Genomic DNA, 27,697 nt, shown 5'->3' with positions numbered 1-27,697 from the left:
TGCGTCCGCCCTCTCAGGTGGACTTCAAAGACACCGTGGCACTATTGGAAGAAGAGCAATTCTCCCGGTGTCCTGGTCAAAATTTATCCCATAACCAACTAGAAACAGATGATCTGGTCATTTATCACATTGGTGTTTGTGGGATCTTGGTGTGTGCAAATTGGTTCCCGTGTTCACTATATTACAACAGTGACTACACTTCAAAGAAGTACTTCATTGGCCGTGAAGCGCTTTGTGATGTCCTGAGGTCATGAAAGGCGCTATATAAATGCAAGTCTCTCTCTCTGATTTACTTCTTGCTGTGAGACGGATAGCTGTGCTGGAAAATAGAACATTTTCCCATTTTAGGGCCCCCAGTGTCAGTGACAAGTGCTCCCAAACCCGGATATACAGTGGGTAGGTGCAGAAAAAGGCTTTCTATACTCTGCCCCAGCCTCAACTGTGTCAGTGTGATGTTTATTTCATTTCCAATACCAACCGCCCTGTGGGTCTCTTGCAGTGAGATTGACAATTCAGTGACAAGTTAGGGGTAGCTTCGTGCTGTGGGCCTGTGCCCACTCTGAGCTAGATCAAGACTGCCCAAACTCATTTCCCTTACAGTCGATGGACTTTCACCCTGCCAATCCGGGCTGGATTTGAAGCCGAGTCCTGGAGGCGAAAAGCTGGTCATTTTATCTCAGTGCACCCCTACGAGTGGCTCAATTTTTAAAAAAACGTACTTGTAAGCAGGAGAATAGCATAGTGCCAGCTCCGTTTAGTCAGGGCACAAGTGGTGCAAAATCGTGCTGGATCGCAGGAACCAAATGCAATCCTGGCAACAAACTCTGCATCTTTTACAAATAGCCCTTTGTGCGTAAGGGGATGAGGGAGGAATGACCCACTTTTCATTGCAGTTAGGTCTGGTTTAATTCCACAAGGACTATACAAGAAAGGCAGCTAATAAAGTATTTAACGTCTGCTAGGAATACTGCCGAACAGTTACCATCCAACCTGCTGACAGCAGCACTTCTGGCCCATCCCCCACATCTTCTCTTCAAGCTAGTATTTCCACAATACTTTAAAACACCTTACGGAGATTGCAGGGCTGCAAGGTGAACTTGGAAATCCATCCCATGAATAGTCTGTCGGGGGGGGGGGGGGGGGGGGTGGGGGGTTGGCGGAGGAGGACATCAGAATTCTACCTGTGCGTCTGCACTGAACGCAGAGCTTAAGTCAGAGGGCCACGGGACTTAGTACCAGACACCGACAGCTTGTCTGGTTTCGGAGCGCTAAGACCAGAGGGCGCGGCAGCTGTGCAAATTGGTCACTGTAAGGTGAAGGAGGAAAAGACTCAGAATAAAATAACTGTTCCCATGTTATTGGCTGCTAATAACACAGACCAGAGTCCGACACGAAGGGCCGAATGGGCCCTACCTTTTTACAGCTCAACACCAACTCATTGAAGCTCATCTTGATCAACAACAACTTGCATTTATATAGCGTCTTTAACATAGTAAAACGTCTCCAGGTGCTTCACAGGAGCATAATCAGACAAAAATTGACACCAAGCCAAAGGAGATATTAGGACAGATGACCAAAGCTTTTTAAAGTGGTAGTTTTTAAAGGAGTGTCTTAAAGGAGGAGAGAGGGGTAGAGAGGCAGAGAGGCACAGAGGTTTAGGGAGGGAATTCCAGAGCTTAGGGTCTAGACAGCTGAAGGCACGGCCGCCAATGGTGAGGCGAAGTGAGTGAAGGATGCGCAAGAGGCCAGAATTGGAGGAGCGCAGAGATCTCGGAGGGTTGTAGGGCTGAAGGAGGTTACTGGGATAGGGAGGGGCAAGGCCATGGAGGGATCGGAACACAAGGATGAGAATTTCAAATTCGAGGGGTTGCCGGACCGGGAGCCAAGGTAGGTCAGTGAGCACAGGGGTGATGGGTAAACGCGACTTGGTGTGAGTTAGGATACGGGCAGCAGCAGTTTTGGATGAGCTCAAGTTTGAGGAGCGTGGCAGATGGGAGGCCGGCCAGGAGAGCATTGGAATAATTAAATCTGGAGGTAACAAGAACATGGATGAGGGCTTCAGCAGATGAGCTGAGGCAGGGGCCGATACGGGCGATGTTACAGAGGTGGAAATAGCCGGTCATGGTGATGATAGAAGATATGGATCAGCTCCTACCTGCGCCTCACGCTGTGTTAACTCGTTTGCATGCTCAGGCTGAACCCAGAAGTGTGCAGTGTCAGGGTTCTGTTTGATCCTGAGCTCAGTCCATCGGCAGGAATTGTTTACGACGCCCTCTACCTTACCTCCTCCGCTGCTGCTGATACCCTCACCGGGGGCTTCAGCCGTCAGACATCTGCAATGCTGGCTGCCCACCTCCAACCTGCTGGAACTTCAGCTTGAAACAAACTCTGCACCGAAACCTCTCCCTCACAAGGTTCCCCCCCCCCCCCAACCTGGTCTCTGCCAAGCTCCACTGCTCCCCGTTCCTCAAATTCTTTCAGAGCCTTGCTCCACCCTGTACGTACAATCTTTGCCAGCCCCACAAGACGCACCCTCCACTCTTCCAACCCCAGTTCACTATTCGTTCCCCACTCCTTGCATCATACCCTTGGAGGCCAAGTTCCTGCCCTCTTGAAATCTCTTCCAAGACTATTTTCTATCTCTCTTCAAAAGCCTCCTTAAGACTCTTCTCTTCGTTCCCCAAAATCTCATTTCCTACCTCTCTGCTTGGGGCTCACCGTTTCCTCTTCAATGTAAATTTTACTTTAAAGGTGCAATATAAAAGGTAAGTTACTACTGTTTTCCCAGATTCTTGGCAGTAGCTGTATGAGCTGGGCACTATTTTCCAGGGCTGATCATTGTCAGAGCTGGGCTAGTCAGTTCGACCCCCGAAATATTCCATGGATGGGTGCAGCTCCAACAACACTCAAGAAACTTGACGCCATCCTGGACAAAGCAGTCCACTTGATCAGCACCCCATCCACCACCAGCGCACCATATACTATTGATAGGTTGCACTGCAGCAAGTCGCCAAGGCTTCTTCGACAGCACCTCCCAAACCCACGACCTCCACCACAGGTAAAACAACGGTAGCAGATGCATTTGCTCAAAGGCATAATACAAAATTCCATTAGGGTTACATGGCAGTGATCAGCAGGAGGGAGTGAGCATCGGCTCAGTGGTTGCATTCCCACCCTTTGAGTTGAAAAGTTATGGGTTCGTGCCCTACTCCAGACAGCCCCAGCGAACAAAGACAAGGGTCTTTGAATACTGGGCTGACATACGGCAGGGTACTCGTGTCCGGTGGGAGTGGAGTAGCGACTCCCCTATCCCACCTAGCCGGTCCTCCTAGTAAGGAGTTGTGAGTCAGGCTAACGACCTGTTCATGTAAAACAGGGACTTTGTTACGGAAACAACGCAGAGAGAAATCTGCTGGATGTAAAACAGTGGAAAAAATGGGTGGTTTCGTGACCTGTTAGGAGGAGGAGAAGGCGGAGAGCCAAAGGAGGTGGTGAAGAAGAATCAGGAGTTACAAACCTACTGATTTTTCCCTTCCTTTGCCCTTAGACCCTGAGGCTAATTGTAGCATAATGTACTGCCCTGGCAGGGATCAGTTAACTCAATGGGATTAGTTAACCCAGCACAGACCAGCAATCGAGCCTTCGTCCATCTGGCCTGTATGGGTCGGTACCACTCCGGGCTGTGCCTTTACCCACTCAGCCAGGGAGTCAAGGAGATGGGTTCCACCGTCAAAAGGAAACGTGGACACAATAAGTGGGTGTTATTTGGGAGTTTTGCATTAGCGAAGGTAGAAAAAAATGATTAGGGTGTAATAATTGACCACTCATAGATTTCGATGCTCAGCTGTTATCAACAGGTTAATCCAGTGATGGGATATATCTCAAGGGCATTTGATTAGATCAAAATTCAGGCTATTTTAAACCCTTCATAACTCATTGGTAAGGCCAAATTTAGAATACTGTGCAGTTTGGACATCTTTACCTTCTGAAGGGCACTGATGTATTGGCACAAGTTCAGGCCAATGTGGCAAGATTGATTCAGAGGCAGAGAGAAAAACTCCAGATTGTGAAGGCAAGCTGCCATAATGGAGCTTGTTTTACTGGAATTGGGAAAGGAGGCCTGACGCTGGCTTAGTTGCTCAAGGCACCGTCTGGTATAGTACTGAGGCACATGGACCAGATGATCCGCTGGGACCTTTCCAGAATCTAGTGAATTCTGGAAGATTACAACCAATGCATCCACTATCTCTGTAGCCACTTCCTTTAAGACCCTCGCATGCCATCAGGACAAGGGGACTTGTCAGCCTTTAGACCCATTAGTTTACCTAGTACTTTTTCTCTAGTGATAGTGATTGTTTTTAGTTCCTCCCTCCCCTTTGCCCTTTGATTTTCTACTATTATTGGTATATTATTGAGAAAATGCTAGAATCCATTATTAAGGAAGTAGTAGCAGGACATTTGGAGACTCATAATGCAATCAAGGAGAGTCAACATGGTTTTATGAAGGAGAAATCGTGTCTGACAAATTTATTAGAGTTCTTTGAGGAAGTAACGGGCAGGGTGGATAAAGGGGAACCAATGGATGCAGTATATTTGGATTTCCAAAAGGCATTCGATAAGGTGCCACATAAAAGATTACTGCACAAGATAAGAGCTCATGGTGTTGGGGGTAATATACTGGCATGGCTAACTAACAGAAAACAAAGAGCTGGGATAAAAGGGTCATTTTCAAAATGGCAATCTGTGACTAGTGGGTGGCGCAGTGCTGGGGCCTCAACTATTTACAATATATATCAATGACTTGGATGAAGGAACAGAGTGTCTTGTGGCCAAATTTGCTGATGATACAAAGATAGGTGGAAAAGCAAGTTGCGATGAGGACACAAAGTGTCTGCAAAGGGATATTGACAGGTTAAGCGAATGGGCAAAAATTTGGCAGATGGATTATAATGTGGGAAAATGTGAAGTCATCCACTTTGGGAGGAAAAATAAAAAAGCAAAATATTATTTGAATGGAGAAATACTACAAAATACTGCGGTACAGAGGGATCTGGGTGTCCTTGTACAGGAAACACAAAAAGTTGACAAACAGGTGCAGCAGGTAATCCGGAAGGCAAACGGAATATTGGCCTTTATTTCTAGGGGGTTGGAGTATAAAAGCAGGGAAGTCATGCTACAACTGTACAGGGTGCTGGTGAGACCACACCTGGAGTACTGCGTACAGTTCTGGTGCCCTTATTTAAGGAAGGACATACTTGCATTGGAGGCAGTTCAGAGAAGGTTCACTGGGTTGATTCCGGGTATGGAAGGGTTGTCTTATGAGGAAAGATTGAACAGGTTTGGTCTATACTCATTGGAGTTAAGAAGAACGAGACGAGATCTTATTGAAACATACAAGAATCTGAGAGGACTTGATAGGGTAGATGCTGAGAGGATGTTACCCCTCATGGGGGAATCTAAAACTAGGGGATCGCCGGTTTAAGACTGAAATGAGAAGGAATTTCTTCTCCCAGAGGGTCGTGAATCTTTGGAATTCTTTACCCCAAAAAGCTGTGGAGGCTGAGTCATTGAATACATTCAAGGCTGAGTTAGACAAATTTTTGATCAGCAAGGGAGTCAAAGGATATGGGGAAAAGGCGGGAAAGTGGAGATGAGGTAAAAATCAGATCAGCCATGATCTCATTGAATGGCGGAGCAGGCTCGAGGGGCCGAATGGCCTACTCCTGCTCCTATTTCTTATGGTCTTATTCCCAGTCTGTGCTGAGTCAGTTGATCTCATCTCTGGGGTAGTATTCACAGACAATTGGTCTCAGCAACCCCCCCAACCCCTGGCTGAGGGAGAGGGGTAAACGATTCAAGTACCCTTCTAATTGGATCTTCACCCAGTTTTCTTTTTATTTAAAAAGGATTTAGCATTAACTGCTTTTATTATATGCCTGAACCACAGATAGCTGCTCTTTTAAAAAAAATTCAGTCTGTGGATGTGGGCGTAGCTGGTAAGGCCATCATTTATTGCCCATCCCTACTTGCCCTTGAGAAGGTGGTGGTGAGCCACCTTCTTGATCCACTGCAGTCTGTGTGGTGAAGGTACTCCCACTGCTGTTAGGTAGGGAGTTGCTGGATTTTGACCAAGCGACGAAGAAGAAACAGCCGATATATTTCCAAGTCAGGATGGTGTATGACTTGATGGGGAACATGCAGGTGGTGGTGTTCCCATGCACCTACTACCCTTGTCCTTCTAGGTGGTGGAGGTGCTGCCGAAGTCTTGACGAGTTGCTGCAGCGCATCCTGTGGACGGTACACACTGTGGTGGAGGGAGTGAATGTTTAAGGTGGTGGATGAGGTGCCGATCAAGTGGACTGCTTTGTCCTGGATGGTGTTGAGCTTCTTGTGTGTTGTTGTAACTGCACCCATCCAGGCAAGTAGAACAAGAGTATTTCATGACACTCCTGACTTGTGCCTTGTAGGTGGTGGAGAGGCTTCGAGGAGTCAGGAGGTGAGTCACTCGCTGCAGAATACCTAGCCTCTGACCTGCTCTAGTAGTCATGGCATTTACGTGGCTGGTCCAGTTGACATTCTGGTCAATGGTGACCCCCCAGGATGTTGTTGGTGGGGGAATTCGGTGATGAGGATGCCACTGAATGTCAAGGGGAGGTGGTCATTGCCTGGCACGTGTGTGGTATGACACTTCCTATTTTGGGGAAGGACCAACATTTCTTTTGGTCTCTCCCTCAGCTTCAGGTTGGTTCATTGTGCCCTATCCGCTCTTCCCACCCCTGACTGCTAAGTTGACAGGAGACCCTCTACAGATGAGCAGTCTAGAGACACTCACTGATTAGCCTCACACACGAACGGCCACTTCTGAGAGGTGCCTGTGGCCACGGAACTTGTGCCTACTTGAGTCAGCGTTTACAGGATAGGAGGGGAGAAAACTGGGCTGGGGGAGCTTAAAGGCACAGATAAGGTAAACTAGGTACAAAGAGAAAAGAGAGCAAAATGAACAAGCTTGCAACTAAAGGAAATTAAAATAAATATGTCCCTTCCCTCTAAAGGGTAGCTAGCTGTGAAACAGGCATTTAATAAAAGCAGTTAATGCCTTAACTCCAGGACGTGGATTCAATTAGCTTGAGATTGAAGAAAGAACTTGCATTTATACAGTGCCTTTCACAACCTCAGGATGTCTCAAAGTGCTTTACACCCAATTAAATACTTTTTGAAGTGCAGTCGCTATTGTTGTGAGCAAATGCAGCAGCCATTTTGCTCACAGCAAGCTCCCAAACAGTAATGTGATCACGACTAGATAATCTGTCGTAGTGATGTTGAGGGATAAATATTGGCCAGGACACCGGGAGAACTCCCCAGCTCTTCTTCGAATAGTGCTGTGGGATTTTTACATCCACTTGAGATGGCAGATGGGGCTTCGGTTCAACGTCTCGTCTGAAAGACGGCATCTCCGACAGTGCAGCACTCCCCCAGCATTACGCTGAAGTGTCAGTCTAGATTATGCGCTCAAGTCTGTGGAATGGGGCTTGAACCCACGACCTTCTGACTCCGAGGAGAGAGTGCTACCAACTGAGGCGAGCTGGGACTTGAAAGGGTACAAGCAGGACATGTAACACTGAGTGGCTTCTGTATTGCTAGAACCACGGATGTGTTATTTGCAAGGGGCGGCACTTGGTGGTGTAGACTGCAAAGTTAGCTGGATGTCCAGGGGTTTCACTAATTACCTTGGGATCACAGGACACTTCACAGAGATTTACCTTCATAGAAGTGTTACCTGAGGTTACTCCACCTCCCTCAGGAGAGGAAACTGTTGGCTGAAATCCACTGCAGTGCAGACTCTACACAAGCTGTTGCAAGGAGGAGGTCAGGAGAGTCAAACAGCAACTTTTTTTTTGTTGTCTACTTTATTTATTTTCCCAGCCCTTAAGCACTATTTCCCATCGAGTCAGGAGGCTTCAATGAATAATCAGTGACTCAGGAATAAAGTGACCTGATATCACCAGAGTCGCAATTTTGACACTTGGTCTTTGATGCATCACTTGTGTGCTATGTAAATATTGGATCCAAAATGCAAAAACCTGTTGCACACACAGGTTAATCGTTGTGTACTTTGGCCCGAGTGTGTGAACGGGTTTAACAGCATGCTTTGTAGTGCTACAGAAGGGCCTGATTTTATGTACTCACTAGCATGTGATGCAGTAAGCTAGTTTGAGATCGAGATACCAGCTCTAATGAGAGGGAAGGTTAAAGAAGGAACAGAACATTTTAAAAAAGGGTAAACAAATGCACTAACAAGTACAAATACTGGACAGAGCCTGTGACTTTCAACACTTCAGCATTACACTGGCTGGTTTCAATACAACCCTGAAACATTAGGGGAGGGAACTGACCATGTCAACCATTAACTTAAGGTCCAAGTGTGAACTACACCAGATTTGTTTACAAGTATTATCGGAACAGCAGTAGGCCATTCAGCCCCTCGAGCCTGTTCCGCCATTCAACTTGATCATGGCTGATCTGTACCTCAACTCCAATTACCCGCCTTTGCTCCATATCTGTCGATACCCTCACAAAACAAAATCTAGCGAAGGGGAGGGGATTGCAAAAAGGAAGGAATGGGAGTGGCCAAAATGGTCTATGCGGTCAGTATCAGGCGCATGGTCATAAGACAGGCTGCGAGAAAGAAAGGGAAAGTGGGAGCGTGAGTGAGGGAAGGAGGAGAAAAATAGAACAGATCTGAAGAATAATTGGAGCTGGATTGACAACTGTCCTAATTTACAGCCAGGAGAAACAGGAGACTTTTATCCTCTCAGCTTGGGTTAGATTCAAACCAGTGCTCGCTGAGGTAAACGTGTTAACCCACCATAACATCCAGCATTCTGCTTTCCCACAACAGACATAAGTGTAAGCGAATCTCTAATCGAGTGTTCCCTGAAGCCCGCCTGTTGGAAAAACTGTAATCGACCCGTATACAAACGGACAGCCTGCATGGTTACCATCACCAGACAGGAGCAGAAAAAGAAAAGGGAGGTGAAAGGGACATCTATGTTTTAAAAATTATTAATTTTTGGAAATAGGAGTAGCAGGAAAGGCCGGCATTTATTGCCCATCCCTAGTTACGCTTGAGAAGGTGGTGGTGGGCCGCTTTCTTGAACTGCTGCAGTCCGTGAGGTGAAGGTGCTGTTAAGTAGGGGGTTCCAGGATTTTGACCCAGTGACGATGAAGGAACGGCCGATATATATGTGTGCTGTAGCATTTAGGTTTGTCCTCCTCACGAATGGAGGTACATCTCTGGACACTTTTACAGGGCGCTGGACAAAGACTACACATTGAGCAGGAACGGGAAAGACACTAATAAAAAGGGAGTCAGGGGAACCGAACGTTCAGGCAGGAAGGTGACAAGGCAACAATGCGGGGCGGGGGGTGGGCAATTCATAGTTGATTTGCTAACATGACTGCTGGTGTTAGGAAAGTGAATTTTGTAATAATATAGACAAAGACTGCAGTCCTGTGCCTATATGCCAAGGATGAATTCTTCCACACAAAGTCAAACACTTGCCGTTTATTAAAGGTTAAATGTTACATACTCATGACCAAAGATTACAAAGCATGCTTTGCCACAGAAGATACACACATTACAGCTCAACCCACCAGATGTCTCCCTTCATCTCCCAACCTATGGCTATGATCTCACTCCATTTATACTGTTGCTAGCTGGGCTAACCCTATAGGTCTTGGCATTCCATAACCCCATACCCACTCTCAATCTCCAATCTGACAAAATTGACAGTTGTCAAAAAAAAAATTGGTGTTTTAGGGTTAGCATCACATAAAAGGAGCGATGCTACCAAAGCAACATTATTGAGTCTCCAGCTTAGATTGATAAAAGTGATTCTGAATGTAAACACGTACCAGCTGGCCTTGGAGAATGCTGTAGTAATCTTTTGTACAGATACATATTCGGCCTTTTTTTGCAGTCTTTCAATTTTAGGTTTCTTTAACTATAGAAATAATCTAAAATGGAATATAGTGCAAGAATTCAAGTAACTTTTTCATCGCAATCATTCATGCTCAGTCTCTCTTCCCACTCCCTCCCCTGCCCCACCTCCTGCCCCTCCCTCCCTCTCCTGCCCTCTCACTCACTCACTCCCTCCCTCCCCTGCCCCCCCCCCACTCCCTCCCTCCCCCCCCACTCCCTCCCTCCCCTGCCCCCCCCACTCCCTCCCTCCCCTGCCCCCCCCACTCCCTCCCTCCCCTGCCCTCCCCACTCCCTCCCTCCCCTCCCTCCCCTGCCCCCTCCTCCCTCCCCTCCCCTGCCCCCCCTCACTCCCTCCCTCCCCTCCCCTGCCCCCCTCACTCCCTCCCTCCCCTCCCCTGCCCCCTCCCTCACTCCCTCCCCTCCCTCAACCCCCTCCCTCACCCCCTCCCCTCCCTCACCCCCTCCCCTCACTCCCTCCCCTCCCTCACTCCCTCCCCTCCCTCACCCCCTCCCCTCCCTCACCCCCTCCCCTCCCTCACCCCCTCCCCTCCCTCCACTCACTCCCTCCCTTCCCTCCACTCACTCCCTTCCCTCCACTCACTCCCTCCCTTCACTCACTCCCTCCCCTGCCCACCCTTCACTCACTCCCTCCCCTGCCCACCCTCCCCTGCCCCCTCCCCTGCCCACCCTCCCCTGCCCTCCCCTGCCCCCTCCTCCCTCCCCTGCCCCCCCTCACTCCCTCCCTCCCCTCCCCTGCCCCCCCTCACTCCCTCCCTCCCCTCCCCTGGCCCCCCCTCACTCCCTCCCTCCCCTCCCCTGCCCCCCCTCACTCCCTCCCTCCCCTCCCCTGCCCCCCCTCACTCCCTCCCTCCCCTCCCCTGCCCCCCCTCACTCCCTCCCTCCCCTCCCCTGCCCCCCCTCACTCCCTCCCTCCCCTCCCCTGCCCCCCCTCACTCCCTCCCTCCCTCTCCTTGAGGGGGCTTTGAACCTGCAGGTACCACTGAGGTCACACGGCCCGCTGCACGATGATAATACATAACCGGATTGCAATGTTTTTACCAGGAAATTTATTTATATTGCATCAGGCCCAATCCACATCCATCTGTGTTTCTGCACAGATGCACAACTTGCTTCTGTTTCCACAAAAAGGAAGATCTTGCATTTATACAGCACCACATAACATCCTCGAGATGTCCCAATGCGCTTCACAGCGAACGGATCACTTTTCGAATTTGAGTCGTCTTTGTTATCCAGGCCAAGCTGTGCCACTTGGCAAGTCACCCGGCAGAAGCTGACACTCTCATCGTTTTAATAACATTTCATGTCAGTCGTCGGGTTACTACTGAACCAGAGGAGATGATCTTTGGATCTGCTTAAAACTTGAGGGGCAGAGAGCGCAACGGGTGGGGTGCAAGATAAAGGAAAGGATGGTTATTTTTAAACTGCCCTGACACGTGCGGTCGGTGTTACACAAAGTCTGATCACAGTCTCTTTAAAGCGCCTTTAACGTAGTAAAAACATCCCAAAGCGCTTCACAGAGGCATCATCATACAAAATTTGACACTGAGCAATATAAAGAGAAAGGTTTTAAGGTGTTGGGTTGGGGGCGGGGGGGGTGCAGAGGAGGGGAGGAGGGAAAAAGGGAGACCCCTCATGGACTGTACTTATTGCACTGCAGCAAGGCAAAGTGGATTTACACCTATAGCAGAGCAGGCACAGCTTTATATTTTTAAATATAATTTAAAAATAAATCTTAGTTAATTACCCCATGCTTTGTTCTTGGGTACATTTGTGTGTTAATGAGGCAGCTACTGTCTTGGATTTCCACTCTCGTGCTTGCTCTTTCCCTCCCACCCCTTCCTCACCCAGCCAATAGCCTTCAACTCCACATCACATGACAGTAGCACAGCCAGTCTGACTCCGAGGCCGGCCATTTCATCTTCAAAGACCCTAAATGGCAACCAGCGACCAAGTGTCTCAAAGTAAATGGAAGGTGATGGTGTCAGCCTGCCATACATGGAGGATAAGGCCAGCAGCCAGCTGGCTGGGAAAAAGACAGTCCGTGTTATGAGACTGGCATATCCACTTTCCACCTGTTACAGCCCACAGAGTGCCTTACCAGTGTCAACTGCAGACACTTTGGGCAACTTGTTGTGCACTGCCTTAGTGTATTGGCACTAATGTGATACATGGGGGGAAAAAAAACCACACAAGTGAATACATTTAATGCGCCAGTATGTTTCCCATGTGATGCACTGATACCACATATTACATTAATGCCATATAAAGGAAGTGTTGTACCTGCTGCTGAAGACTGAAGCCCCCATCTTCAGAGGCAAAAGCCGGCAAAGGCAAAGTGGTAGCTGTTGTCCAGATTTAGACCGACTGCATGTGTTACAAGATAAATGAGATAAGGAAGGCCACTTGGCCCTTCTTAGCTCACCCTCCCTCAAAGACTCTAGTCTCCCCATCCCAATATCCTTCCCTCAAAGACCCTACAGTCACCCCATCCCAACATTCCTTTCTCGAAGACCCTACAGTCGCTCCATTCCAACATCCCTCCCTCAAAGACGCTACAATCTCCCCATCCCAACATCCAATTGTTTCTTTAATGATTCCAGGGATTTCACCTCCACTACCCTACCTAAAATTCCATTCTAGTATTGTGTGCTCAGTCATAAATTTACCTTTCACTAGTTGGAACCCACGTTCCCTTGTCCTGCTCTCATAATTTGGTTCGAAGTACTTTTCTGAATCTGTCTTTCCCATACACTTTACGATCTTACATACTTCGACAAGGTTACTTCTCAGTCACCTCTTTTTCCAGGCTAAACAGCCCAAGTTTCTTCAAACTTCCCTATACCCCAGTCCTAGAACACTGGAGATTAGCCTCCTGGTTCTTCTCTGAACTGCCTTCATGGCCTGAATGTCTCCTTTGTATCTGTGACCGAATTGCACATATCTCAAGGTATCTCCAACATATCTCCAACCACAGCATCGCACAGTCTGACTCGTACTCTGTTTTGATTCTATAGTTTAACATTCCAATTCTTTTGTTGATTACAGCAGTTGAACATGTTTAGCGCCAAATCTATAGAAATGCCCAGATCTCCCTCAACTTCATCCTCAGCCATTTCAACACCATTCGAGAAGTGTATGTATCACCCATTTTTCCTTCCTATTGCTTTACACTTGGACTGCATTAAATTTCATTCGCCACTGTTCAACTTCCATTATCCCCAATTTATTTTGGAATTTCTAGATGTTGTGGTTACTTCACCCTAGCATTATTCGGCTCATAATGCTCTCTGTAGACACAACCCAAGTTTGGAAAGGCAGAATCTGCACTTCCAACTGTTCAAGTGGACATAGTATGAACATTTCACACACCCCAGTGGAAACACTACCATCTACATTTATCAGGTACAGCAGATATACTGGACCCCATGAACTTCAGCCACCAGGCAAGTCCCTACCTGAAAACATTTTGCTGATGAGCAATGGATTATAGTTGGAATTGGCCTTAGCAGGAATGGATTATAGTTGGGTCACACAATCTTTGGCTCCTAAATTGATAAATGCCCACTAGGATTTTCACCATATCTACCCAGGATTCCTTTTCATACCCTACCCCCTGACCTTATGGTCTCTTCCTTTCTGCACAGCCCATGAACTTGCCATTTTAAAACGTGCCTCCTATCCCTGAGTGCCACTATTCCCTTTGTCCTCTGATTTTCTCTCCTCCTCTGATCGGTGCCAATTCCCACAGGCATTGGCAGCTCTCCAGTCCCCTGTTCTAGTGACCCGTAGTATCAGCAACCTATTTGACCATGTGTTCGTGTGTGCAGGAAAAGCACAGCTAAGCCCAACGCTGTCCCAACCCAGCACGGAGCGGAACCCTATCATGATGTTACACAGTCCAATTGAGCAAAAGGGCTTACTTTTTTTCCATACAGAAGAGCTCACTTCAATTTGCTCTGTACTGTGCAGCACATCAATCAGTGCTCGACATCATCGGTTTTTAAATACAATAACTGGCAGTGGTGCTCCAAGTGGCAGCCCTTATGAGGAAGTAGTTATAGATAGGTCCTCACTGAACTTCACAGAAGTGAGCCTCTGCCAGACATTTACTGATTAGCAGCACTGCAAAATCCAATAGGCGAGTCACATTTAATACAAGCACAAAGATAGCTCCAAGGTTAAATATACCTCCATATGTGGTACTGAGCTAAACAGACCAGGATGGTGTCACCTTCGATCCACACTCAGTACTGAGTGCCAACTGTGTCTCAGTGGGTAGCACTCAAGCCTCTGACTCAGAAGGTAATGGGTTCAAGCCCCATCCCAGAGACTCTGTAAACATCCCCATCCTCAATGATGGCAGAGTCCAGCATGTGAGTGCAAAAGACAAGGCTGAAGCGTTTGCAACCATCTTCAGCCAGAAGACGCCAGTGGATGATCCATCTCGGCCTCCGCCCGATATCCCCACCATCACAGAAGCCAGTCTTCAGCCAATTCGATTCACTCCATGTGATATCAAGAAACAGCTGAGTGCACTGGATACAACAAAGGCTATGGGCCCTGACAATATCCCAGCTGTAGTGCTGAAGACTTGTGCTCCAGAACTAGCCACGCCTCTAGCCAAACTGTTCTAGTACAGCTACAACACTGGCATCTACCCGACAATGTGGAAAATTGCTCAGGTATGTCCTGTCCACAAAAAGCAGGACAAATCCAATCCGGCCAATTACCGCCCCATCAGTCTACTCTCAATCATCAGCAAAGTGATGGAAGGTATCATCTCAGCCCCAGGACACTGCTGCAGGAGTTCCTCAGGGCAGTGTCTGAGGCCCAACCATGTTCAGCTGCTTCATCAATGACCTTCCCTCCATCATAAGGTCAGAAAATGGGGATGTTCGCTGATGATTGCACGGTGTTTAGTTCCATTCGCAACCCCTCAAATAATGAAGCAGTCCGTGCCCACATGCAGCAAGACCTGGACACAAGCCAGGCTTGGACTGATAAGTGGCAAGTAACATTCGTGCCAGTCAAGTGCCAGGCAATGACCATCTCCAACAAGAGAGCGTCCAACCACCTCCCCTTGACATTCAACAGCATTACCATCGCCAAATCCCCCATCAATATCCTGGGGGTCACCGTTGACCAGAAACCTAGCTAGACACAAATACTGTGGCTACAAGAGCAGGTCAGAGGCTGGGTATTCTGCGGTGAGTGACTCACCTCCTGACTCCCCAAAGCCTTTCCACCATCTACAAAGGCACAAGTCAGGAGTGTGATGGAATACTCTCCACTTGGATGAATGCAGCTGCAACAACACAAGAAGCTCGCCACCTTCCAAGACAAAGCAGCCCATTTGATTGGCACTCCACCCACCACCCTAAACATTCACTCCCTTTATCACAGGCGCACCGTGGCTGCAGTGTGTACCATCCACAGGATGCACTGCAGCAACTCACCAAGGCTTCTTCGACAGCACCTCCCAAACCCGCGACCTCTACCACCTAGAAGGACAAGGGCAGCAGGCACATGGGAACAACACCACCTGCATGTTCCCGTCAAAGTCACACACTATCCCGACTTGGAAATATATCGCCGGTCCTTCATCGTCTCTGGATCAAAATCCTGGAACTCCCTTCCTAACAGCACTGTGGGAGAACCTTCACCAAACTGACTGCAACGGTTCAAGGCGGCAGCTCACCACCACCTTCTCAAGGGCAAATAGGGATGGGCAATAAATGCTAGCCTTACCAGCGCCGTGCATATCCCATAAACGACAAAAAAAAACTTGAACACAAAGTCCAGGCTGACACTCCAGTGCAGTACCAAGGGAGTGCTGCACTGTCAGAGGTGCCTTCCTTCAGATGAGAATTTAGACCAAGGCCCTGACAGCCCACTCCGGTGAATGTAAAAGATTCCACGGCACTATTTCAAAGAAAAGCAGGAGTGTTCTCCCTGGTGTCCTGGCCAATATTTATCCCTCAACCAACATCACCAGAACAGGCTATCTCGTCATTACCACATTGCTTTTTTTGGGACCTTGCTGTGTGCAAATTGGCTGCTGCGTTTTCTACATTACAACAATGACTGCACTTCAAAACTACTTAATTGGCTAAAAGCGCTTTGGGACGTCCTTGAGGTTTTGAAAGGCACTATATAAATACAAGTCTTTCTTTCTTTGAGTGAGCTGATCTAAGCCAGCGTAGTAGCACGAGTGCCACAATTGGGGTTGGTGTCCCTGGGCTAGAGAGCTCAGGGAAGTTCAACCACTATTTCAGCTCTTAATCGCTACCCAGTGCCCCCCAGTGGAGCCTGCGAGTGTGGGCATGCGGCAAGGACAGAACAAGGCTTGGCTGTGATGCCTCAAGTAGTTAAACGCAATACCAATATTCACACTTGGAAAGAAACGGTTGCTTGGGTGAGGTACTGGGAGCTGCCAGTTCCCGTGGAAACCATAAACCCAGAAACCAGTAAGCAAGTTTCAGAAAGGAAGTCAAAAAGGGGACGAAAAATTAAGAAATAATGCAACTTAAAACAGAACATTTTTGACTGACAGTAGGTGCAGAAGAATTATGTCTGAAGTGTATCCAAATGTGGAACTGCTGTACAATATTTTTTTTTTAATTGGCTATTTGGAAAAGTTTCCTTAAAGAAAAGACCAGCAATCTGGTTTTCAAAAGATATATAAATTGGTGGACATGGAATATTGAATTTTCGATCTGGATACTTTCGCAAGAGTGTTTTTTTTTAAAAAAAGTGTTAAATAATGCTGGCTACTTGAGCACAAGTGTGGAGTCTGAGCTTCCCGTACGTGCACAGCTGCAACATAAAGGCTCTTTGTGCAGCAGAACAAAACCACTTCGCCTCTTTTATTGTACAAGTTCCCAAAAGTTATTTGGAGCCAGCGTTTTGTTTGCAGCAGAAAAAAAAATGTAATTTCTTCCTCTGGATCAAAGCCGGGGGGTGGGGGAGGGGGGGGGGGGGGGGCGGAAAACAGGGACGACAAATTCTACAGAGGAACTACAAAAGGGGTGGGGTGGTGGGGGGCGCGGTTCAGGTTGCAATCAAAGCAGATTGAACAACACAGGCATAAAAAAAAGATATAAAGTTCGACCCATTCTAGCAGTGCCTTTCCTCCTCCTCATCAGCACGTGAAATAGAGCTGCTCTCATCGCTAATCTGGCTAGGATCAAGTAAACAAGCATCAACTTGTTCCAACGGAACAAGGGGTGGAGGGGGGGGGGGGGGGTGGAGGGGAGAAAGAGAAAGATCCAAAGCTCATTACCAAACATCTGCTGCATACCTCAATTACATACCAGCTCACAGCCGCGCTGCATTCCCGTCGCTGCACAAAAACTTTCACACCACCACCCCGATTTACATCTCTCACCACTAACCTGGTTTGATTTTGTACAAATAACGTTGAGGTTGATGTCGATTCCATTCTCCCACCCCACCCCCTCACATTTTCTACCCCACTTCTCCAAAGGTGCAGTTCCACAGGCACTGGTCATCATCCATTACTTTGCACCAAGGTGGTCACTCTTCATGGACAATATGGCTATTCAGTCGCAGGGTGGGACACGCCAGCAGAGGCTGCTGCTGTTCTCGCTCGAGACCCAGACAGGTGTACTTCACCAGCTGCCGCCTCTTCCGCCCTCCCCCACAACCAGCACATCCTGAAAGCATTGAGGCCAACCATAGCATCCTGGCCACTGACTCAGGCACCAGCCCGACCAAGCGCTTTCAGGGAAGGAGAAGAATCATATTGGGAGATTCCAAATACACAATATTAATCTGGGAGTACTGGGCTGGCTTACAGCTAGCACCACATGAAGTCCTCAGGCTGCAGTTACCCACCGCCTCCCCCAACCCCTGATCCAACTTTCTTTCCTGCTCTATTCTCGCAGGGATACAGCCTCGCTCCGATACCTTGCCCAAGCCACCATTCTTTATGTGCGAGTGTCAGCTGGATAGTCAACCAAGGAGCACATCACAGCCGAACCCAACATGCAGAAAAGTGCACTTTCCAGCAGAGGTGACTGGATAACAATCAGGAATGGAAACTCTGGTCGGTTTACCCCCTTCCTGACCCAGGGACACGATGGCAAATTGCAGCAATCTCAGAAACTCGGGTCCTTCTAGTCCGTATTGCTCTACAGTGGATTACTGGTCACAAAACACCGTTCACCACTAAACCAATGTGCACCCTACTTTGCAGAGCATCAGTTTGACCCAAGTTTAAAAGTTAAAAGGATAATTAAATCACCTACGTCAGGTAATTAGGCCACGATGCAGTGTTAGTTGCTTATGAATTATATTTATCAAACCATCTGCATGGTAGCCTCAAACTGCTACAAACTCCCAGCTCCCCATCTAACCGTGCCCTTGGCCTTCACAATCTCTTCAGTTTCTCCATCAGCAAGCAAATGAAGTTCACCACCCGCTCCCTTGATACCGCACCCCCCCCCCTCCAATCCCAGCTCCTGAACATCCAAATTCACCCCCTCACGTCCATGCTTGACTTTCATTCAGCACGTTCCCCATCTTCATCAAAACTGCCCATCATTCCTCTCCTTGACAAACCAACGCTAATTGCCCCATTCACACTCTCCAATTCTTACCCTCTCTCAATCCTTCCCTTCCTGGACAGCTCTACTGCCTCACAAATATACTCCCAGCTCTCTGTGATGCCCTCCGCTGCTGATGTGAAAGAAAAAGAACTTGCATTTATAGAGCGCCTTTCATGACCTCAGGACATCCCAAAGCGCTTTATAGCCAAGTGCCTGTGAAGTGTAGTCACTGTTGTAATGTGGGAAATGCGACAGTCAATTTGCACACAGCAAGATCCCATAAATAGCAATGTGATAATGACCGGGTCTTCTGTTTAGTGATGTTGGTTGATGGATAAATATTGGCCAGGACACCGGAACTCTCCTGCTTTTCTTTGAAATAGTGCCATGGGATCTTTTACATCCACTTCAGGAGGACAGACGGGGCCTCAGTTTAAATTCCCATCCAAAAGACGGCACCTCCGACAGTGCAGCACTCCCTCAGTACTCCATTGGAGTGTCAGCCTAGATTTTGTGCTCAAGTCTGTGGAGTGGGGCTTGAACCCACGACCTTCTGACTCGGAGGCAAGAGTGCTGCCCACTGAGCCACAACGGACACCTAGGATTTGTATGCAGACCCTCACCACCCAAGATCACACAACTGGCCACTTGGACGGCTTACTGCAGATTGGTTGGCCCATGGACCCTTGCATGGGTCAGCAACTTCAAGACAGGTCAAGAGAGAAAAAAAAAATCAAGACAAAAAAGGTGGGGGTTGGGAAAGGGGGAAGAAAAATAAAAGCAGGTCCTAATGGCACATTTGCTGCAGCCTCGGCACTCATTGTGTTGGTTTTCAGATAATGCTGCATTCGATCACTGGGACTCTGCCCCCGGCTGCTTTTTATTACACTTCTGATCTAATTTAATTACTTTGCACTGATCCATAAAACCAGCACTTTATCTGGCCTCTGGACAAGGGGCGCGTCTGAACAAGTCCTCGAGTACTTTCTACAAAATAAACTCAAAACTGTGGGGCTGAACCGTGCCCAGGTTTCTGATCCTCATTAAAAAAAAGGATCATTAAAAGAAATGGCAGTGACATCCATCTGTAAGATACACCCCATGCATGCACTTTAGTGAACCTGCTAATCGGGGCTGCTATCCTTTGCCCATTTGCCTGTTTTATGGTGGAAACATGATGCACCGTCAACAAACCTCAGCTCCCAGGACTGCTAGCTGCTCAGTGCTTTCAAGTAACTTAGGGAGGGGAGGGGAGGCCTCCATGGCAATGCCCCTCCTATCTCTGTAACCTCCTCCAGCCCTGCAATCCTGCAGAGAACTCTGCATTCCTACAATACTAGTCTCTTGTGCATTGCCCACCTCCTTTGCCCTACCACTGGCGGCCGTGCCTTCAGTCGTCTAGGCCCCAAGCACTGGAATTCCCTCCCTGAACCTCTCCGCCTCCGTCACCTCCTTTAAGACACATCTTAAAACCTACCTCTTTGACCAAGCATTTGGTCTCCTTCTTTGGCTCGGTGTCAATTTTTGTCCGATTACGCTCTTGTGAAGCGCCTTGGATGTTTTCCTACGTTAAATACGAGTAGTTGTTGTTGATGAGGTGATGCTCTGTGTCATAAGGGAACGTGGAGTATTCCTTCAGTGACTGCTGTGCTCCTACAGAGAGTATTGTTCCTTCTCCTCAATGCTATACTGCCTCCCTGATCAAAAAGGGCAAGACTCCTTGGTGAAAGGAAAGTTGCTTTGCCGATGACCTATCCATGAAGGGGGCCACCTTCAGCTCAGTAAGCAGACCTCCCTTGGAGGGTACGGACAAACAGGCACACTTAGACATGATGGGATGTGATGCCACAGACCACAGGAGGCAATGCATGCCACATGCCAACAGTGTCGCCACTGGGATCTCAGTGGTGTAATGCACGAGCAAGTGAATGTTCTTTTTACTATATCTGCCGAAATTGTGTAAAACACCCAGCAGTACAATTCTAGAGTTTGGTCTTCCAAACTTGGGTTGCACCTTGAGTGTGCATTTTTGAGCAAAACACTGGGTTGCTGTACAGGTGATCAGAGATGGGTCACTGGTGGGGGGGAACAATTTGAGGAGATGAATTAAGAGCATCATGTAACACTGAAGCATGATTATTCCTATAGCCGACTGTCACCAGCACACTAAATAAAACCAGTGACAACAACTTGCATTTATATAGTGCCTTTAATGTAGTAAAACCTCCCCCGGCGCATCACAGGAGCGTTATCAGACAATATTTGACAATATGGAGATACTGGAACAGGTGCTTGGTCAAAGAGGTGGGTTTTAAGGAGTGTCTTAAAGGAGGAGAGAGGTAGAGAGGCAGAGAGGTTTAGTGAGCGAATTCCAGAGCTTAGGGCCTAGGCAGCTGAAGGCACGGCTGCCAATGGTGGAGCGATGAAAATCAGGGATGCACAAGAAGCCAGAATTGGAGGAGTGCAGAGATCTTGGAGGGTTGTAGGGCTGGAGGAGGTTACAGAGATAGGGAGGGGCGAGGCCATGGAGGGATTTAAAAACAAGGATGAGAATTTTAAAAATCGAGGCGTTGCCGGACCGGGAGCTTCTGCTCAGGTTTAGTGAAGCAAAATGCTATATTGTTCCAAGGATGTGATCTGTCCAGTAATCTATATAAGAAAGCTCGCTGCCCTGTGTGGCTCTCCCCCCACCCCCCAACAAACGTGCTATCGTGTTCAAACAGGCTGGCAGCTTCCGTAAGCAGCTATGCGTCCCGTACTCTCTTTTTTAAAAAAAAACCTGCGGCTCACTTTCTGCCAGGTTACGCAGGGCAGAAATCTCGGATAACAAAAGAGAAACCATGTTGCTAAACCCTGAATTGTAACTGGTGGCAGCCAAAAGGTGGGGGTAAATATCACTCAGCCCAAAACCAAATGGCCCTAAATTGAACAGAAGCTAAACAGCAATGTTGCTTGATATTTGATTAAATCGATTTAAACAATCTCCTCTTCAAAAGAGAGATGCATCTCTAAAGCTAGGCGATGCCTTTTCCTTCCTCACTCTGAACGTAGCAAGTTGTCCCACAGTGAAAGCCTAAGTTAGGCTACACTCACAAAGGGAGACTGCACAGAACTGGAAGGCGTCACAGTGTAGAACTTGTTGGACTGTGTCAACAGACCACAGGAGACCATTTTCAATGGCAGGAAAAGCTGTTATAGTACATTTGACGCTTTAATGGCATCTGTATATCGTACGTATGACAAGAATTCGGCATGCTCCCCCCATACGGCTGGGGACTCTGCACGAGATAATTACAGACGAGGAAAGCCATTCGGCCCACCTTCGTTCATCCATCCAGAGGGATCCCAATGCCTCCTCTCCCCCGCCACTGCAGCATCCAACCATTTCTTAAGTGATTCCAGGCTTTTTGCCTCCGCTACTCTATCTGGAAGTTTATTCCCTCAGATAATGAAGCAGTTCACATGCAGCAAGACCTGGACAACATCTAGGCTTGGGCTGATAAGTGGCAAGTGCCAGGCAATGACCATCTCCAACAAGAGAGAGTCTAACCACTTCCCCCTGACATTCAATGGCATCATCGCCGAATCCCCCATTATCAACATCCTGGGAGTCACCACTGACCAGAAACTTAATTGGACTAGCCACATAAATACTGTGGTTGCAAGAGCAGGTCAGTTGCTGGGTGTTCTGTGGCGAGTGACTCACCTCCTGACTCCCCAAAGCCTTTCCACTGTCTACACGGCACAAGTCAGGAGTGTGATGAAATACTCTCCACTTGTCTGGATGAGTGCAGCTCCAACAACACTCAAGAAGCTCGACACCATCCAGGACAAAGCAGCCCGCTTGATTGGCACCCCATCCACCACCTTAAACATTCACTCCCTTCACCACCGGCGCACTGTGGCTGCAGTGTGTACCATCTACAAGATGCACTGCAGCAACTCGCCAAGGCTTCTTCGACAGCACCTCCCAAACCCGCGACCTCTACCACCTGGAAGGACAAGGGCAGCAGGTACATGGGAACAACACCACCTGCACGTTCCCCTCCAAGTCACACACCATCCTGACTTGGAAATATATCACCGTTCCTTCATCGTCGCTGGGTCAAAATCCTGGAACTCCCTCCTAACAGCACTGTGGGAGAACCTTCACCACATGGACTGCAGCGGTTCAAAAAGGCAGCTCACCACCACCTTCTCGAGGGCAATTAGGGATGGGCAATAAATGCCGGCCTTGCCAGCGACTCCCACATCCCATGAAATAATTTTTTTAAATTCCACACATTGTGCGAAGAATATTTTCTATCTTTTGACACACAGCGGGAATCTTGTGCGACTTACAGTAAACAATTTACTGCAATTAATTGGACTGGGCTCTGCTAGCGCACGTTAGAAAGCAAAAGACCCAGATCTCAGACCGAAAGGAAAAAAACTCTGCAGGAGAAAGCGTGTCAATGAAGTTTGAAACTGTAACAGATATTCCAATGTAGGGTCTGATCTCTTCCACCAGAGGGAGCATTCCTCTGTTCAGCCCACAGTGTAAAACAGAGCCATTCAGACCACCTTCAATTCCTGGTCTGCTCTGAGCTGGAGCTGTTGTATAGGGGGAAGTGACAACATATTCTTGTGGGCAGGCTTGGGGGGGGGGGGGGGGGGGTGGTCAGGGTTTCTTTCTCCCGATTGCTGGCCAGCGACAACTAGCGGAAAATGGGCGTCATCTCCCAAACCCGCGACCTCCACCCCCTAGAAGGTCGCAGGCAGCAGGTGCATGGGAACAGCATCACCCTCAAGTCAGATGCACCACCCCGAGGACATATATCAGTCTTTTATTCAACGTCGCGGAGTCAAAATCCTGCAACTCCCCACGTTACAGCCTTGTGGGAGAACCTTCATCACACGGACTGCAATGGTTCAAGAAGGCAGCTCACCACCACCTTCTCAAGGGCAATTAGGGATGGGCAATAAATGCCGGCCTCGCCAATAACACCCGTATCCCCAGAATGATTTTATTTTTTAAAGTGAAGGCACAGTCAGCTTTGGCACTAGTGCTCACACTCAATACCTGGGTTCACGAGGAGGAACGTCCATTTGTGTGAGGTACAGGGGGCTGGCTGGTGTCCCTTGGAACCGGCCCAAGAGGAAGGGGGAGAAAGAAAAAGCTGATTTCAAAATAAAAAGATCATTCACAACATGGAGGCTACAAATTCTCCAGATTCCGGAGATAAGCTGCTCTGATAAATCAGTGCCTCGTGGAATTGTTTTGAAATGCAAAATGTGAGAATTTATGAAAAAAAATTACACAGTTATTAAAATACTGCAACATCTGCAGAAAGTTAAAGCTTTACGTTTTGGTCAGGCAGCTGTGGGTCATTGTATAATGGAGTGTATTCACAGGGCTTCAGCTGGGACTGCTCAGAATGTAATCCAGTTCTTAGACTGTGCAAATCATCCGGATCAACAGGTGGACATTTGAATCATCAATTCACAATGAAGCCTCACAACTTTTCATCCCAAACCTGCACTCTGTCTGGAAGGGTTAGTTATTGCTGCACAAACTGGGGATCGATACTATATGGCTCAGTACAGGTATCATGATACCATTTGACTCTGTAGCTCAGTGCAGGGATCGAACCTGGGCCCCGCCTAGTCTGTGTATCTCAGACTTGGATTGGCCCAGGTTCGATCCTTGCACTGTGTATCTCAACGCGTCCAGCAAATGAGCCACAGTCGGGTCTTTGCTTTAGTGCGCAGGCATGAACGTGAAATGTGGCGTGTGCTAGTGGATTGAACAAGCTTCTCACAGTTAAAGGAAGCCAGCAAGACCAGACTATGGGAATGGCCTTGCGCAAAAGGTCGTCCAAAACAACTTGTGCAAAAAGCAGATGCCCCAGTCATTCTCCCTCACTGCCAACATCAACAATACAGGTAGATTTGTTTAGGACTTGCGACTTTTTCTAAAACAACATTTGTAGGCTGCGCTTTCATGCATTTTGGAAGGGGAGAGGGGTGGAAGAGGTAAAGGACTGGTAAAAAAGAAATTCACTGCTGATTTCCATTTCAGCCATTAATCAGTCTGCTGCAATACAGAACATCCCCAGCATGCAGCTGTTATGCCTTTAAATGGAGTTACAATGGTGCAGTGAAAGTTTAGTAAGGGACGTTTACCTTAAGCCTCGCGTGGGCAGGCAGCACCTCAGTTGGGATTTTCATCGTAAAGGCCCGACTGATGTACGCGGAGCCATCCGGGACATTGAAGGACACGGCGGGGGCGTCCTGCCCCGATAACACCGAATGCATGGAGGCCTCGATCTGGCTGTCCAAGTCTCTGACAATCTGCACTGGCTCATTCTGCCAGTGCGCCAATGCCCCCGCCGCCAACAGCTCCAGTATCAACAGAGTCCTCCCCAGTCCGTGCAGGAGAAAGATGCACGCTCTCTTCGCCATTCTCCAAAACCAGAAGAGCGAATTTTTTTTTTAAAATGTAGAAACCAGGCTGATCGCGTAGAAGCAGCCGCACAGAGCGAGAGAAAACAAACACTGCTGCGATACTCTTATTTCAAACTCAGGCCAGTTGCAATCCCATCATTCATCCTCTGCGGTTGGCATCCGACAATAATCTGCAAATAAAGGAGAAAAGAATAAATAAATTCTTTTTAAGAGAGAAACTATTTCCGCTGATGGGGAGTCCAGAACAAAGGGGGCATAACCTTAAAATTAGAGCTAGGCAGTTCAGGGGTGAAGTCAGGAAGCACTTATTCACAAAGGGTAGTGGAAATCTGGAACTCTCTCCCCAAAAAAGCTACTGAGGCTGGGGATCAATTGAAAATGTTAAAATTGAGATTTTTGTTAGGCAAGGATATTAAGGGTTACGGAACCAAGGTGAGTAGATGGAGTTAAGATACACATCAACCACGATCTAACTGAATGGCGGAACAGGCTCGAGGGGCTGAATGGCCTACTCCTGTTCCTACATAGACTGTGTGTTTTACCCTTGGCACTGATTGTTACTTGATTAAACTGGAATTTATTCATCGTGTGTAAAAACACCCAACTTGGCCTGAGGTGCTTTTACCGCTGGCTCGCAGGAGACCGACCGACCCACCTCTCCTGCGTTCACATCCAAGCGGTGTGTCCCAGCTGTGAGCCTAAAGCCTGGCATTGTTCGCACTAGCACGACTGGCCCTGTGCCTGTTTGGGCCAGTGTGCGCGACTGACGGACTGCTGCGATGCAAGATCTCAAACGGCGAGGCAACGAGGCACGCTTGCTAGAACTGGATTAGCACTGGCGCTGGAACGCCCAAGGTCGGGAAGGGCCGATTTTAAAAAAGTAACGCCTTCCCGACTGCCGGTTGGCCTCAGTAAATCCGGCATGTCTGTTTGGGAGCGAGACCTGCCCATGGAGAGCCGGCAGCATTAGAACATCGAGATTCCACTGCCCATGTAATTCCCCACATTTTGTTCTACTGTTAAGAGGATGCCATCTGAATACAGAGTGTGGAGCCAGGTGTGAACGACTGGCAGTGGAATTTCATTAAAAGGATGGCCCAGGAATCAAATTCAAAATAAGCCCCTTTTCAAATGAATTTTTGTTGTGCGTGACACTCGATTTGCAGGTGTGCTTTTTGCTGCCGCCTCTCATCTCCAACATAGCTCGTTTTCATTCGAGGCTATTGTTTCTTTCCCCTTTTTAAAAACCCAAATTTTGTACATCTACTCCACCTTCGGACAGAACTCAGAGCTCCCCACGCCAGGTCTCCCAGTGCAAGAATAATTTTTAAAAAGCATTAACCCTTCAGAGAACTGCAGCATGTTAACCCATTGCTGCGCGGAGCACAGAAAGCTCTCACATGCCAGGTTTCCAGGCTATGCGATAGCTTCTGATGTAGATTTTTAAAAAGTGACTTGCCAGTATGAATCCTTGCGTCACCCGTATACCAGATCTTCTCTGACACTTCCACATTACATCCTTCCAGAACTTTCCCTTCTGAACTTTTTATTTTAAGCTTCCTTGTTAAGGCTTCAAGTAACCATTTCAGCCAAGTGATAAGTGAACTGTAACAGGCTTGGGAGGAACAGGTGACTTTGGACCTGTGGTTCCCAAAGCTCTCCACCACTGGGGTTTTCCTCACCTCATTTCTGGGTCTGTTGTAGACTAATTGAGAGATTGGTTGCTATTATTAGTCAATAACTCCATTATTGTTGTATCATGCGACAACCAGGATGGTAGAAGACGAACTAGATGGACCTTAGTCTTTCTTCGTCCAGCAATTCCTATGTTCCCAATTTGAATGACTTCAGAAATTGACAATCACACGTTCCCCATTAAATCATACAACTGCTCTATGGCTTCCCTGCTTCAATTCCTGCTCTGTATTATGTTAGCTGATCTCAGGACAGGGAATGGGGCATTACTGTTGGCCTCAGTTTGCATGTTTGCTTGGACTTCAGGAAGATAGGATTGGACTTGGCTGCAATGACCTCAGATTCCCGGTCAAAGCTTATACATGAATGGCCACTTGGGCGAAGCCCTACAGGATGGCAGGCACCAGCAGAACTGTACTCCAGCAGGAAGCAGCGTCTTTGAGCAGTCCCAGGTCACTACCTGCATCAAATGGGCAACTAGGGATGAGCAATAAATGCCGGCTATGCCATTGACACCCACATCCCGTGAATGAATAAAAAAAAGTTAACTAAGTAGGGAGGGCGTGCACTCCACATTGAGCAAACTGAAATTCTACTGTTGTGGATTCCTCAACTACTTGATTTGGAGAGTCTGAAGCACAATGATGAGTTTCTATGGGTACCAGATTGACCAAAAAAAATCCCGACGTGTACATAAGCTGAGAGGTGTTCAATTTCTGAGCAGTGTCTCCCTTCCTCACATATATCATCATCTCCATCTCTGTCCACTATTTGGATTTAGCAACAAACCAATATCAGCTAGAAAAGGGTGTTAATATTCATTGGGTCAAACTAGCAACGGCCCTGACAGAGGCCAGCTAGTATGTTTTAAGCACATGCTCTATGCACAGGGAGTTTTGTCACAAGTTTCCCGAGGTGCTGCGTGTAGTTTTAGTTTTGGTCAGTAGATCAATGTTTTGTTTCGTGTAGAGCAGAGATTCCA

The 27,697-nt window shown here is 47.9% G+C and overlaps 1 protein-coding gene across 4 annotated transcripts in view; it reads right to left on the bottom strand.

The window, feature by feature from the left end:
• Window positions 1–27,697, bottom strand: part of dag1 (dystroglycan 1) — a 112,977-nt gene that overhangs the window by 14,423 nt on the left and 70,857 nt on the right. For all 4 annotated transcript variants that reach the window (XM_067998991.1, XM_067998993.1, XM_067998994.1 and 1 more), the window contains exon 2: window positions 24,739–25,190. In XM_067998991.1, the coding sequence (XP_067855092.1) occupies window positions 24,739–25,017 (279 nt within the window). In that variant the 5' untranslated portion in view covers window positions 25,018–25,190. The remainder of the gene's footprint in view (window positions 1–24,738; window positions 25,191–27,697) is intronic.

Source organism: Heptranchias perlo, chromosome 17 (assembly GCF_035084215.1).
Source record: "Heptranchias perlo isolate sHepPer1 chromosome 17, sHepPer1.hap1, whole genome shotgun sequence".
Taxonomy (NCBI): Eukaryota; Metazoa; Chordata; class Chondrichthyes; order Hexanchiformes; family Hexanchidae; genus Heptranchias; species Heptranchias perlo.
The sequence above is the reverse complement of the archived record's forward strand: the minus strand, read 5'-3'. Positions and strand labels throughout refer to the sequence as shown.